Genomic DNA, 15,025 nt, shown 5'->3' with positions numbered 1-15,025 from the left:
ACTTCACGCTTAACCTAAGCTCTTTCCCCTTGTGGTTGGCCTGTCATTCTGAAGGTCTGGGTCCTCTGCATCCTTATTCTGGCACCTTGATTAGGAAGCACCCTCTTACTGGGTTGTGCTTGGTGCAGCTGTTTTCCTGGTCTAAGCAGAAGGGAAACTACCTCAAGTTCCTTTTCTCGGTTGCACTTGTTCCTGTCAGAGGCCACAGATCTCTGCTGGGATGTTTGTAACGAACTCAGGGATTTTTCTGATTTCAGAGGCTGGAAAGAACCATGGTGGCATTCAGGAAGGCACATGAACTCCAGTTTCTACCAGAATATCAGTACAAGCAGTGGGTAAGGGCACATTCACTGCCAGTAACACATACTTAATTCCCTTTGGTTCTTGATGGTGCCATGTGTTTTAATATATTGTTTTATGTTATATGACTGAGCCCATTTGAATGTTTGGTATGGAAAATGAGAGACATTACGTTTGGCTCTCAGTATTTGCTTTATGCCAAAAATGAAATCTGTACCAGTAAAGAGAGAATGTTGTGTGGTGGAAAATACCCAGAACAGGTAGTCACAATTTGGGTTTATTTTGTTTGTTTACCCATCCATCTTTTCTTGAACATCCTTTTCCTGAATATATATGCCTAGCTCAGATTAAGCATTGGTACAATAAAAATAAAGAGAAATTAGATGTGTTCCTGTGTTTCAGAAGCTGACAATCTAGTAAGAAGCCTATTAACCATCCCTACTTTCTGGGGTAGGTAAGGATTAGTATGGAGACCAGGAAAATGTACTGAGGTAGTTGTACATCGGGTTTTGTCACTTAATAGCTAGATAACTTGGACAAACCACTTAACCTTTCTGAGTTTGTTTCCTTGATTTTATTTTTATTTTAATGTTTTTTATTTATTTTTGAGAGATAAGAGACAGCGCGAGCAGGGGAGCGTCAGAGAGAGAGGGAGAAACAGATTCTGAAGCAGGCTCCAGGCTCTGAGGTAGCTGTCAGCACAGAGCCTAACATGGGGCTCGAACCCATGAACTATGAGATATGACCTGAGCCGAAGTCGAAGGCTTAACTGACTGAGCCACCCAGGTGCCCCGGTTTCCTTGATTTTAAAATAGTGATAGTGAGGGGCACCTGGGTGGCTCAGTTGGTTAAAAGGCCGACTTTGGCTCAGGTCATGATCTCACGGTTTGTGGGTTTAAGCCCCATGTTGGGCTCAGTGCTGACAGCTCAGAGCCTGTAGCTTGATTCAGCTTCTGTGTTTCCTTCTCTCTGGCCTTCCTCTGCTTGTGCTGTCTCTCAAAAATAAACAAACATTAAAAAATAAATAAAATCGTGATGGCGTGCCTAGGTGGCTCAGTTGAGTCAGTTGAGATTCTTGATTTCAGCTCAGGTCATGATCCTAGGGTTATGAGATCAAGCCTGGTGTTGGGCTCTGCACTGAGCGTGGATCCTCAAGATTCTCTCTGCGCACCCTCCCCTTTTTTGTGTTTGTTGTATGCATATGCATTCTCTCTCTAAAGCTCCCAAAGTTGTACAAAAATGTTCATACATTAACCTTTAAAAAATACTTTTTAAAAGTTTATTTTTATTTATTTTTGAGAAAGATACAAAGAGTAAGTGGGGGAAGGATAGAGAAAGAAAGAGACAGAATCCCAAGCAGGCTCTGCACTAACAGTGCAGGTGCTTGGGGCTCGAACTCACCAACCATTGAGATCATGACCTGAGCCAAAATTGAGTCAGATGCTTAACCTAAGACTCAGCTACCCAGGCATCCCTTAAAAAACACTTAAGTGTTTACTTACTTTGAGAGAGAGAGAGAGAGAATGTGGGTGCAGGCATGGGGGAGGGGCAGAGAGAGGGAGAAAGAATCCCAGGCAGGTTCACACTGTTAGCACAGAGCCCATCGTGGGCTTGATCTCGTGAGCTATGAGATTATGACCTGAGCCGAAATCAAGAGCCTGATGCTTAACCAACTGAGCCATCTAGGCACCCCTCCAAATATTTTCTATTTATTATTTATTATTATTTTATTAATTACTTTATTTTTTTTTAACATACATCCAGATTAGCATATAGTGCAATAATGGTTTCAGGAGTAGAATCCACTGATTCATCCCCTGTGTATTACACGCAGTGCTCATCCCAATAAGTGTCTTCCTCAGTGTCCCTTAGCCATTTAGCCCATCCCTCCTCCCACAAGTCCTCCAACCCTCAGTTCTCTGTATTTTAGAATGTTTTATGTTTTGTCCCCTTCACTGATTTTATATTATTTTGCTTCTCTTCCTCTGTGTTCATCTGTTTTGGGTCTTAAATTTCACCTATGAGTCAAGTCATATGGTATTTTCTTTCTCTAATTTTGCTTAGCATGGTATCTTCTCGTTCCATCCACATAGTTACAAATGGCAAGATTTCACTCTTTTTGATTGCTGAGGAATACTGCATTGTGTGTATATATACGACATCTTCCTTATCCATTTATCCATCAGTGGACATTGGGCTCTTTCCATACTTTGGCTATTGTTGATAGTGCTGCTGTAAACATTGGGGTGCATGTGTCTCTTTGAAACAGCACACCTGAGTCCCTTGGATAAATACCTAATAGTGCAATTGCTGGCTCGTGGGGTAGTTCTATTTTTAATTTTTTTGGGAACTTCCATTCTGTTTTCCAGAGTGGCTGCGCCAGTTTGCATTCCCACCAGCAGTACAAAAAACATCCTCTTACTCCACATCCTCACCAACATCTGTTGTTGCCTGAGTTGTTAAGGTTAGCTATTCTGACAGGAGCAAGGTGGTATCTCATTGTGGTTTTGATTTGTATTTCCCTGACAATGAGTGATGTTGAGCATTTTTCATGTGTCTGTTGGCCATCTGGATGTCATCTTTTTATCCCCCCAGTGTTTGTTTACTTTTGAGAGAAACAGGGAGACACAGAATCTGAAGTAGGCTCCAGGCTCTGAGCTGTCAGCACAGAGCCGAGATCATGACCTGAGCTGAAGTCGGACTCTTGACACTTAACTCACTGAGCTTCCAGGTGCCCCATATTTGTTAAAATAACATTTCCAAGTTTAAGACCTGAACTTTTCTATGACTGTTGTTACTTAGTGTCAGATATATTTCAGGAAAATTTTATTAGTTTATTGTGTGCCCAGCTCCATTGGAATGAAGAAGCAGAGCCACTCAGGCACCTCTCACAAATACTGGTTTTGTCTGCTGATTTTTATATTGTCTTGGTATGGGTTTTATTATAGCGAACTATTTTATTGAAAGCCTAACTCTCTGTATCTTTTTATTTTTTTATGTTTTATTTTGACATAATCCCTATGCCCAGTGTGGAGTTTGAACTGATAATCCCAAGACTGAGTTGTATACTCCACTGACTAAGCCAACCAGGTGCCCCTAAACACTTAACCTTCAGTCTAAATTATTTAGGCTTTCTGGTTTTAACATCGTCTCTTTTTTGGTAGCCATTAGGAATAAGAGCAGACAATGAAAGAAGAATTTCAAATTGTTCACTTTGCCTGTTTGGCAGTAATGGTAAAAGGTTTAGTGGAAATGCGGTTGAAATTATTACCTTAACTGAGATCTAGCTTTGGGGTGCCTGGGTGGCTCAGTCGCTTAGGTGTCTTGACTGGTGGTTTCAACTCATCATGATCTCATGTGAGTTCGAGCCCCAAGTCGGGCTCTGCACTGACAGCACAGAGCCTGCTTGGGATCGATCTCTATCACTCTTTCTCTCTCTCTTTCTATTTCTCTCACTCTCACTCTCCCCCCCCCTAGTTTCCTCTGCAGTTCATGTTTATCTTTCTCTCTCTCAAAATAAACTTAAAACAAATTATATTGTTAAAAAAAAATGAAATCTGGTTTTCTGTAGTCAATTTTCCAGTGACCCTGTGTCTCATCTAGTTTGAGTTGCTGCTGCGTCACAGCTTCTTAGAGGAGGCTCTGGAGGTGGTGGGAGCCGGAATGGAATTGTTCAGAGACTCTGTCACAATGTGGTACATGAAGCTGCAGGTGCTGATTGCTTCCAAGAGCTGCGATGTAGCCAAGGCTTTCGAAGAAGCTTTTTCATTCCTGGAACCCCAGGTTTGTGAATTGGGTCTTTTGTTTTTCATTCTGTCGGGGAAACATTTTGAGACTTTCGCCAAGGCTCATTTGGAGTGTTGCTGGCCACACTGACAAGGGCTGACCTCAGAGTGCATCTGTGCTGATGGGTCAAGGGCCAGGAGTGGAAGGATTTACTTCAATTTAATAGGCTATTTCTAGCATATGTGCTGCCGAAGCAAGCACATAATAGCTTGTTACTAGTTCATTATTTGAAAAATAACTAAATCATATGAAAGTCTTATTTTCATATCTTTTTTTTAAATATCTGTTGATCCTTTTAATTTTTTTAAAATGTTTTTATTTTTTATTGTTTTTATTTTTGAGAGACAGAGACAGTGTGAGCAGGGGAGGGTCAGAGAGAGAGGGAGACACAGACTCTGAAGCAGGCTCCAGGCTCTGAGCTGTCAGCACAGAGCCCAGCATGGGGCTCGAACCCACGAACTGTGAGATCATGACCTGAGCTGCAGCTGGACGCTTAACTGACTGAGCCACCCAGGCGCCCCTTATTTTCATGTCTTATAAGTGAGAAATATTAATAGGTTATTTCACTTGCTTCCAAAGATGAACGTAAGCCTGATTTTTATTTTTTATTTATTTTTAAGCCCGAGTTTTTTTTTTAATCTTTATTTTTGAGAGAGAGAGAGTGCGAGTGGGGAAGGGACAGAGAGAGAGATACAGAATCCGAAGCAGGCTCCAGGCTCCGAGCTGTCAGCACAGAACCCAACATGGGGCTTGAACTCACCAACGGCAAGATCATGACCTGAGCCGAAGTCAGACCCTTAGCCAGCTGAGCCACCCAGGCCCCCCCAAGCCTGGTTTTAAACACACCAACGTGCACGCGTGCGAACACACACATGCACACACACACGTTTTAACGTTAATTCATTTTTGATAGAAAATGCAAGCACATGAAGGGCAGAGAGAGTTGGGGATACAGGATCTGAAGCCAGCCCTACGCTAAAAGCAGAGAGCCCAATGCGGGGCTCAGACTCCTGAAACCTGAGCCGAAGTTGGACCCTTAACTGAGCCACCAAGGTGCTTCTAAACATATATTTCTAATCTTTAAAGCTTTGCAAGGAATCTTTGTTTGGTTTTAAAGATTTTATTTTTAAATAATCTCTACACCCAACATGGGGCTTGAACTTAAAACCCTGATATTAAGAGTTGCACATTTCACTTACTGAGCCAGCCAAGCCCTTGTATGGTAGTAGGCCCTTTCATGCCTGGGTGGCTCAGTCAGTTAAGCAGCTGACTTTGGCTCAGGTCATCATCTTGTGGTTGGTTTGTTTGAGCTCCACGTCGAACTCTGTGCTGACAGCTCAGAGCCTGGAGCCTGCCTCAGGCTCTACTCTTACCTGGCTCATGCTCTGTTTCTGTCTTTCAAAAATAAGTAAATGTTAAAAAAAAATTTAAAGGATGCCTGGGTGGCTCAGTCGGTTGAGTGTCTGGCTTTGGCTCAGGTCATGATCGCGCAGTTTGTGGGTTCGAGCCCCACATTGTGGACTCCTCATTGCTTAGTTCAGAGACGCCTGATGGTAGTGGTGGGCAGTGCTCTCCAACAGAAGGGAGCCAGCTCTGATAGGAGGCTGCTGCTTTTGGGATCGTGGTCACAAGTCCGGGTGTGCTCCGGCCTGCCATTGCTACTGGGCACTGAGAATTTGGTCACAGATGGGACAGACTGGGAGTGCATCCACATTTTACATATTGGGTGTCTTGGCAGGACCTTGTCTCTGTAGTGACTAATGTTCAGAGCACAGGGCTAAACCATCATTTTCTGTTTTTTTTTTCTTTTTGTGACCAGGTTTGTCTGCCATTGTGGATTTCTTGGGCAGAGTGGAGTGAAGGTGCCCAAAGCGAAGAAGACACTGAAGCCATTTTTAAGGTCTAAGCCTCGAGTTGTCAGTCTTGTGGTGGGTGGGGAATGCAGAAACAGGTTCACTAGCTGGCTAGCTTTCAGCTTACTTTCATAGCTGATGTTCCTAAAGCATTGTTAATTGAGTGGCCTGGGGTGGTTCTGGGAAAATATGCTTTGATATTTATAAATTTCTTCATGCATCTTGTGTCTTTCTTTTTTTAGAAAGCTCTCTTAGCTGTCAAAGGTGCCGACTCAATCACGTTGAAAGAGAAATACCTGGACTGGGCTTACCGAAGCGGTGGCTACAGGAAGGCCAGAGCTGTGTTTAAAAGGTACTCATAGGGGCGCCTGGCTGGCTTAGTCAGTAGAACCTGTGACTCTTGATCTCAGGGCCTGGGGGTGGGGGTGAGTTTGAGCCCCATGTTAGATGTAGAGGTTATTAAAAAGAAAAAAAAACCCTCTCTCATTGCTTCTTTCTCCACCTCATACCCAGATTATGTGTATAGCAAATAGTATCTGAGGAAGCAACCCAAGAGACCTTCGAAAGGTCTCTCTCTTTTTTTTTTTGGACAATAAATAACTAAGAACTCCTTGTAATCCCATCATCAACAGAAAAAAACACATGGTTAATGTATTCATTAAAAAGTTTGTTTTCTGGGGCGCCTGGGTGGCTCAGTTGGTTAAGCACCTGGCTTCAGCTCAGGTCATGATCTCACAGTTCATGAGTTCGAGCCCCGAGTTGGGCTCTGTGCTGATATCTGGCTCAGAGCCTGGATCCTGCTTCGGATTCTGTATCTCCCTCTCTCTCTGGCCCTCTTCTGCTCAAGCTGTCTCTCAAAAATAAGTAAAAAACATAAAGTAAAAATAAAAAATAGTTTTCACTTATTTGAGATTATACTATAATCACATTTTTAAAGAAAAAAAAAACCCTTTTTTTTTTTTTGAGAGACAGAGACAGAGCATGAGTGAGGGAGGAGCAGAGGGAGAGGGAGACACAGACAGAATCTGAAGCAGGCTCCAGGCTCTGTCTGAGCTGACAGCACAGTGCCTGATGCAGGCCTCAAACCCACAAACTGAGATTATGACTTGTGCCAAAGTCGGTGACTTAACCAGCTGAGCCGTTCAGGCGCCCTTTAATCCCATTTTGTGTACTGCTTTTGTTGGTGAACATTGCATTGGCCTTTTCAGTAACAATTCTTCATGAGCATCGTTTATGAGAAATAGTTATGTGTAAGTATATACTGCTCTGTGGATATGCTGTAATTTATTTGACTTAGTGAACATTTCTCTACAAATATTACTTGTCCATGTTGGAATTTATTTCCTTAGAATATGTTCTTAGAAGTGGAATTATTGGTCATCTTCAGAAAAGACCTTGAGATGTGGTAGAGGGCACTTTAAACTTGATCTTAGCCAAAAGGCCGAGAAGCGATAGAGGGCACTTTAAACTGTAAAAATGAAGAAGAGAACAGGAAGGAAACTGGATAGGAAGGATTTTGGGGGGTGGTGAGCGGTAAGTCATTGGACACTGCAGTGGTTGAGAGTGATTGGTGGTCAGGTCCAGGCCTTGCCCCGTGTGTGGCCAGGTCTTTCTAGTAAATAAACCGTGGAGGCATGGGCATATGTATTTATTAGATTCGTGGGATGTAAGAGGCCTCTGTCTTTGTGGAAGATAACAGTCTTCTCCCTTTTTTTTTTAGTTTACGGCAAAGCCGTCCACTTTCAGTTGATTTTTTCAGGAAAATAATCCAGTTTGAAAAGGAGCAAGTAAGTGTGCTGTCAGTGTGTTCTGTGTCTGGGAAAATGAATTAATGGTTACTAATCTATGGCAGCATTTTGTCATTGAAAAAGCTCTTATGTATACGATATAAATTTCTGATCTCTTCATTTACCCATTTTTAGACAGATGGTTAAGGGATGGAAATCAAGCACAGAAGACAAAGTACGTGTCTGGAAAGTGGAAAGCTTAGTTCTTCACACAGGCAACCCTCCGTGCCAGGTTGGGGGGTGCTGCTTCTCTGCCCCCCGAGCATCTCATTTGTCTCTTGTGGGGGCTTATGAAATGGAGAGAGGGCACGCAGGAATTGTTTCCGGTGGGGTTTTTAAGTTTTATTTATTTATTTTTGAGAGAGAGAGCATGTGCACGTGTGAGCAAGGGAGGAACACAGAGATAGAATCTCAAGCAGGTTCTGTGCTGCTAGTGCAGAGCTGGATGCGGGGCTTGAACCCATGAACTGTGAGATATGACCTTAGGCTAAAACCAAGAGTCAGATGCTCAACCAACTGAGCCACGCAGGTGCCCCTGTTTCAGGTGGTTTTAACTGAACTTGTGAGTAAGGAAAATTACAGGAAAAGTCTCCTATTTAAAAAGTAATGTAGGAAAACCCAAAGGTATCTGTAATCCCAGCACAATAATACAACCACCCATATTTAATTTATTTTGACTAATGTTTTATTTACACATACACATACTAGTTTTATTTCTGCCTTACGTGCCATGTGGAGGTTCTTTTTTTTTTTTCCTCTTTTTTTTTTTTTTTTAAACATTTATTATTGAGAAACAGCATGAACATGGAAGGACAGAGAGAGGGGGAGACATAGACTCCGAGGCAGGCTCCAGGCTCTGAGCTGTCAGCACAGAGCCTGATGTGGGGGTTGAACCCACGAGCGGTGAGATCATAACCTGAGCCAAAGTCAGACACTCAACTGTTTTTTTGGTTAATATTATTTTGTAAACACGTTCCTGTGTTTTTACATGGTTATCATTTTTAATTGTTGTTGTATTATTCTTAAACCTGTAGTTTTCTTAACCAGTCCATTACATATAAGTTGTTTCCAGATTTTTGATAATGAAAATAAGAGTGATGTAAGCATTTTGTTTATACAGCTTTTTTTTAATCTTTCTTTTTTTGAATAATAATTCAAATTCTTGAGATAAATTTCTGGGACTGGAGATAATAGTTTTTTTAAAGCTCTTTATATATTGCAAGGTGGTCCTCCCAAAGAAGTGTATTTCTTTTATTTATTTCTTCATCTTATTTAATTTTAATTTAATTAATTTATTTCATAATAAATAACCGGGCTTCAGATTAATAGCATAATAGTTATGTGTGTTGAGCAATTCTAAACTTTGGCATCCTCTTCCATAAAGGAGGTCATGATACCGGTTTCAGAGATGTGTGGGTTGCAAGACCAAAAGGGAGGGCGCGCTGCATAGAAGGGACTGTGCACAGGTCCCCTGCATGTTACAAGCCCTTAATAGGGAGGGGCTCTGTTTTTCATGCACGTGTATGATATGAGGTTAAATTGATTTTTTTTGTAAACTAGTATAGTCTTAGTGAAGAGAAAATTTTTTAACTTCTATATTTATTTTGAGTGCGGGAGGGGCAGAGAGAGAGGCAGAGAATCCAAGAATCTGCACTGTCAGCACAGAGCCTGATATGGGTCTTGAACTCAAGATCCGTGAGATCACGAACTGAGCCGAAATCAAGAGACAGACACTTAACCGACTGTACCACCCAGGCGCCTCTAGGCAGCATTTTAATTTAATACTTGGAGTTGCTGTAAGAGGTAGTATTATCCTTGCTTTGTGGGTGGGGAAACTTTTAAAGTCAGAGAGTTTAAAAAACTTGCTGAGGTTAGTATTGATAGTATTGCAGTTAGTATTAGTATTGATACAGGCTTTGCTTTCACATAATAATTTTTAGGGTGGACATAGCTAATAATGTGTCAGAGTCCCGATGCATCAAAGAAAGAAATCCTTAGCTATAGGGAGTAAACCTTCCCAGTTGACTTATTTAAATCCTGTTCTTCCCTAAGGGCATTCAAATATATTTTCCTGTGAACCTGCCCGTGTTCCCCCATCTGAGAATTAAGGAGGCTTTTTTCCATGCTACCAGAGCAGAGTGTGTTGATCACTGTGTGACTTCACTCTGGAGTCTGCTGTATTTGACTTTTCTCTAAATAGGTTGAGAGCCAGGCTGTAGTCATCCTGCACCCTGCGCCTTCTCCCCTGCAAATACCTAATGGGCGGTAGCTGCTTAACTGTGTGATTGAAATGAATTTGTGATGTTATGAATTAGGTTTTTGAGGCAAGATTGTCTGCTTATTTTGCTAGGAATCCGGCAAGATGGTGAACTTACGAGACTATTATGAGAGGGCCTTGAGAGTGTTTGGAACTGTAGATTCTGGTAAGTAAACTTCAGTTAGAGACACATCTGTTTGCATGTGTGGTCTGTACCCCATCAGTGTGGTTAGAATGGTGTTTAACTTTCCCTGAGTCATAACCTTTTTTGAGAATAAAAATTGCATCCTATCCCTCTTAACTCCCTTACTTGTGCATAAATACCTGCAGACATAACTTGGCTTATACATTCAAGTTCACAAGGTTAAGAGTCCATGGGGTTTCTTTTAAGAACTCTGGATTAGAGAAAGATTTGCTTGGTTTGCTTCTCGTAAAAAACGTGACATTTGTAAGGGAAAGTTCATAATGTAGGTTAGAATACAAGCGTGGGAGTGATAGCAAAGGTGAAGTGGGGTACTAATTGACATTAGATGCCATTGGCTGTTTCCACATTGTCCACATGAGGACCTGTAAAACATGTTTCTGGGTATAGGTATGTCCTATAAATCCGTTTGCTTATGAAGTCAAAAACATCGTATAGTGGTTAAACTGAGATTAACAATGTACATTAGCTTTTACAAGGTTTTTAGCAGACTTTGTCCTCGTGAGGTGAACGACAATTGCATTCTTAATAACCTAAACAAGTTTTATTAAGCATTGTAACAAGGTTATAATGAATTCATTGCAACTCACTTTCACCTTGAAAGAGACTCAGCAAATCCCCCTCTAAAGTACTTAGTATTTTTGGTTTATGAAATCTGTGGACTGTCATGATTTAAAGTGAAGTTTTTCACTTAAAAGTGTTGATACTTCTCAGTGTAAAGAAGCTGAGAGAGGTATTATTTCACATGGGGCTCTAGGGAAATAACAGCAATGAGTTAAAAAAATCTTAGAAATCTTATACTGAGTCAGTATTAAATAGTTTATATAATAAATTCTTGTCATTGATTTAATTGTACATTTGTAATCATACATACTGTTTCCCTTTAAAGATCTTTGGATAGATTACATCAAAGAAGAACTGAGTCACCCCCAAGGTAAACCTGAGTATTGCAGTCTCATCTATTGGCAAGCTGTGGGAATGCTGCAGAAAGAGACACTAGAAGCGTTTATAGCTAAATATGCTTTGTATCAAGCCTGCTCTTGTTGACCAGAGGAAGAATGTAGCCAACTCTGTGAAATAGTGTTGTAAGGGGCTCACGTTTGTGGGTTCAAGCCCCGCGTCAGGCTCTTTGCTGACAGCTAGCTCAGAGCCTGGAGCCTTCTTCTGGTTCTGTGTCCTTCTCTCTCTGACCCTCCCCCTCTCATGCTCTGTTTCTCTCTGTATCAAAATAAATAAAACACTTAAAAAAAAAAAAAAAGAAATAGTGTTGTAAGCCCTCTTGGCCAGATTTGTATTACGAGTTAATTTGCAGTTTGTTGAGAGATGGCAAACAAGATGGCTATCTGGTTTTGGGCATGCTTTTTAAAAAATTTTGTTAATGTGTTAATTTTAATTTCAGAAAAGAGAACTGCTGTTAGGTGGCAAGAGGCTATTTGTTAAGGCCTGACCTACTGTAGGGTCCTAAATGTTTCCCAAAATATATGGAAATCATACAACTGAGTTTCTCTCGTTACCCTTGGTCCAGGTTGAGTAGCTCTATTTTGGATGCAGGGGCCAGTAATGATAATGGAGGCGGAAGTACAGTTCCATCTGCTGTTCTCTCCTTATTATAAAAGTATATATGGGACGCCCGGATGGCTCAGTTGATTAAGCGTCTGGCTGCGGCTCAGGTCATAGTCTCATGGTTTGGGAGTTCGAGCCCCACATTGGGCTCTGTGCTAACAGGGTGGAGCCTGCTTGGGATTCTCTCTCTTCCTCTCTCTGCCTCTCCCCTAAGAGCATGTGCGCACCCTCTTTCAAAAAAAGAAAAATGTACATGGTGTACATTTGTTGTAGGAAATACAGAGGGAGCAGGGTAATGTGGAGAAGAAAATAAGAGCATCCCATAACCTCATCATCTGGAATTAAACTCTAATTTCCTGTATGACAGTTGGATTTGTACTGTTCGGTCATTTATTTGTTCATTCATTAAGTGCCCATTATTAGGAAAGAAGAGAAGCTTTTCCAGGGGGAGAACGGGTTTGGAGGGACAGAGCTTGCTGAGAGACCTTGTTGAAGCAGCAGAAGAGAATGCTGGGTGTTGCGGTGAAAAGTTGTCCTTTAGGAAGATAAAGACATGACAGAAGTGTCTTCGATCTGGGAGTGATCTTCAGAGAAGTATCTACAGTGGGGAGGTCCAGCGACAAATGGAGGACATGGATAGGGTGTAGATGAAACCAGCAGAGAAGGCCTCCGAGGCGAGAGTGGAGGGTGGCTTGGAGCTGGGGAGGCAACTGTTTGAATTTCATGTCCTCTAACTTAACATTGAGGTCACTGGGAGAAGCATTAGTGTACAGTATGTGTCACATTATTTTTCTGTGTTACTGAATAGCCTTTACAGCATTTAATGACCTAATAACACTCCATTGTATGGATGAGCCGTTACTTACACCTTGTGGTTGGATCTTGTATTAACTGATGCTTTTCTTATAAGTGCTGTTGATGATTCTTATAAATCTTTGCTCACATCCCTCGTTATTTCTTTACGAGATTGACGTTTGATGGCAGAGTTACTGGATTAAAGGATATAACTGGTTTAAAGAATATTGATATGTCTTGCCAATTTGCAATGTATGAGAATACTTCCGTGCAATGTGATAATGTCACTACCTTTACCTGTGGTGGGTATTAATAAAGTTAATGTGTTTTTCGTGGTTCTCTTGGTTTTTCATGTTGACCATTTTTTGAACTTTTTTCTTACTGATTTAAAAGGATTTTTATAATATTTAAGAATATTAATTTGTCTCCTTTATTGCAAATAATGGACCCATACCACGCGTGCGTGCCTGTGTGTGTGTGTGTGTGTGTGTGTGTGTGTGTGTAGTGTTTTTTGATGCCCAGAGGGGGTGTGTGTGTGTGTGTGTGATTTCTATTCCTCTTCTTAGACAACTCATTTTTCCCCCTAAGCAGTTAACTAAATTTTCTACAATACCATTTGTGACTAGTCCTTGTTCTTTCTACTGATTGGTGTACTACTTTTATTATATGTTGAGTTCTAATGATATGAGAGTCTATTTTAGGGCATTTTTACCTTGAGATTTTATAGTCTTAAATGTCATTTGTTTTAAAATACGAAAAATGCCCTCTTTTACCTTTTCATTGAGTCCTGGGAAGTTTAACATTCTAAATCCGTCCATGGCATTTTTGTTTTAAGAAGGTGGTGATTGTCTCCTTGAAGCAAGGCAATGAAGGTGGGGTCACCTGGGGTCATCACAGCCCCTATGTTTGGGGCTCATCATTGCAGGTTGTGAAGATGCATCTGGCTAGGTCACCTAGAGCCCCCGTCTATACCAGTTAAATCTAATGAAATTATTTTCTCATTTATCCTGGCCACATGTTTATCATACCAGACAGCACAGATAATAGAACTTTTATTTCCACCGTTGCAAGTTCTATTGGAGAGTGGTGACCTGGGTCCAGTTAGATTTGGGGAAACGGACTCCTGGGTCCGAACAGTGCACGCTGCGTTAGTTGGTCACTTCTTTTCCCTGCAGGAAAGTCTACATAGAGTAAAGAAAAAATAGTGTGTTTCAGCTGTTACCCTGAATAGTAGGGTAATATTTTTATAGTAGTAAAAATTTTTATTTAAATTTTTAAATTTGAGTGTAGTTGACACAATGTTAACATTAGTTTCAGGTGTACCACATAAGGAGTCGACAACTGCTGTGCGGCTGTGCTCACCACACGTGTGGCTACCATCTGTCACTATGCAGGTGTATGTCCACTACAATACCACTGACTGTATTTCCTGTACTGTATCTTTTATGCCCATGACTTACTCATTCCACCACTGGAAGCCTGTATCTGCCACTCCCCTTTACCAACTTTGCCTCTCCCCCCAGTCCCATTATGCTAGTTTTTTCCAAATGTTTTATGAACACATCCTTAATAGGGAGATGAAGGGATAAGTCTCTAATGTTCTGAAACGTCATAAAGTGGCCTGGTGAGCAGGGAATACCAGCTTCTAGATTTTCTGTTTCATTATTAAAATGAGTATCACACCTTGAGCAGGTTTGTGATAAGAGTTTAGTGGGGAAAGTTTAGGAAGGGTGATTTAAGAGTTGAGTTCATCTTCAGCTCAGGTCCTGCCGATCTGCTGCTGTCCTCAGCTTGTAGAGGGCCAGACTTTGGGCATTAAAAAATTGGAGCCCTCACCAGACTACCGTGACAGTACCGAATGTTTAGGGCTACTGTGACTGTCATACCGTATCCGGACATCGTTTTCATCATCCGCTCTGGTTTCTAAGAACCGTCATTAACAACGTGGAGAATCACTGAGCTGTTGAGTCGTCTCATCCATTTGTGGGTGGGTTACAGTCCAGTTCCAGCCTGAGGCCAACGGAACTGTGACAAATGTCGTTGGATCTAAATTGCATTCAAACTTTTGAGAGCTGAGCTTTGTAGACTGTCAGACTCAGGTAATTGAATATTCTCACTAGGGATTCGAGATTTGGGGGCTGAAGCACGTCAGCGTGGTGGGGTAGTCGCCAGTGCTGGCATGTGCACCGGCAGGAGTGACATAAGCCAGAGGCGGGGACCCTAGGAAGGGAGCTTCGGCTGTCGGGCGCGCCCCGCCCCTCCCGCGCCGCCCCGCCCCTGGCTTCCTCGTGACCCTTGTCCCGCCCCCCTTGCCGAAGCACCCCCGGCTGATTGGCCCCTCCGCGGCGTATCCTCCGGCTGGCAGCCAGGAGGGCGCGTCACGTGGCCAAGCAGCGTCCAGGGCGCGGAGGCGCGGGCCGCCAGGCATGGACCGTCAGGCCTCCGGAGCCCGGCCGCCGGGGGCTGCCGAGCCGCCTCGGGG

General features: G+C 42.2%; 2 protein-coding genes across 2 annotated transcripts in view; both read left to right on the top strand.

Annotated features, from left to right (window-relative positions):
• The window catches only part of UTP6 (UTP6 small subunit processome component), a 28,362-nt gene extending 17,006 nt beyond the window's left edge, over positions 1–11,356 (top strand). The window contains exons 13-19 of the mRNA XM_029927972.1: positions 258–335; positions 3,904–4,083; positions 5,906–5,986; positions 6,182–6,291; positions 7,660–7,726; positions 10,077–10,149; positions 11,075–11,356. Of these exons, the coding sequence (XP_029783832.1) occupies positions 258–335; positions 3,904–4,083; positions 5,906–5,986; positions 6,182–6,291; positions 7,660–7,726; positions 10,077–10,149; positions 11,075–11,232 (747 nt within the window). The 3' untranslated portion in view covers positions 11,233–11,356. The remainder of the gene's footprint in view (positions 1–257; positions 336–3,903; positions 4,084–5,905; positions 5,987–6,181; positions 6,292–7,659; positions 7,727–10,076; positions 10,150–11,074) is intronic.
• Positions 11,357–14,900: 3,544 nt separating this feature from the next.
• Positions 14,901–15,025, top strand: part of COPRS (coordinator of PRMT5 and differentiation stimulator) — a 5,609-nt gene continuing 5,484 nt past the window's right edge. Inside the window, exon 1 of the mRNA XM_029926990.1 lies at positions 14,901–15,025. Within this exon, the coding sequence (XP_029782850.1) occupies positions 14,970–15,025 (56 nt within the window). The 5' untranslated portion in view covers positions 14,901–14,969.

The sequence above is a fragment of the Suricata suricatta genome, chromosome 17 (genome assembly GCF_006229205.1).
Source record: "Suricata suricatta isolate VVHF042 chromosome 17, meerkat_22Aug2017_6uvM2_HiC, whole genome shotgun sequence".
NCBI classification, from domain to species: Eukaryota; Metazoa; Chordata; class Mammalia; order Carnivora; family Herpestidae; genus Suricata; species Suricata suricatta.
The sequence above is the reverse complement of the archived record's forward strand: the minus strand, read 5'-3'. Positions and strand labels throughout refer to the sequence as shown.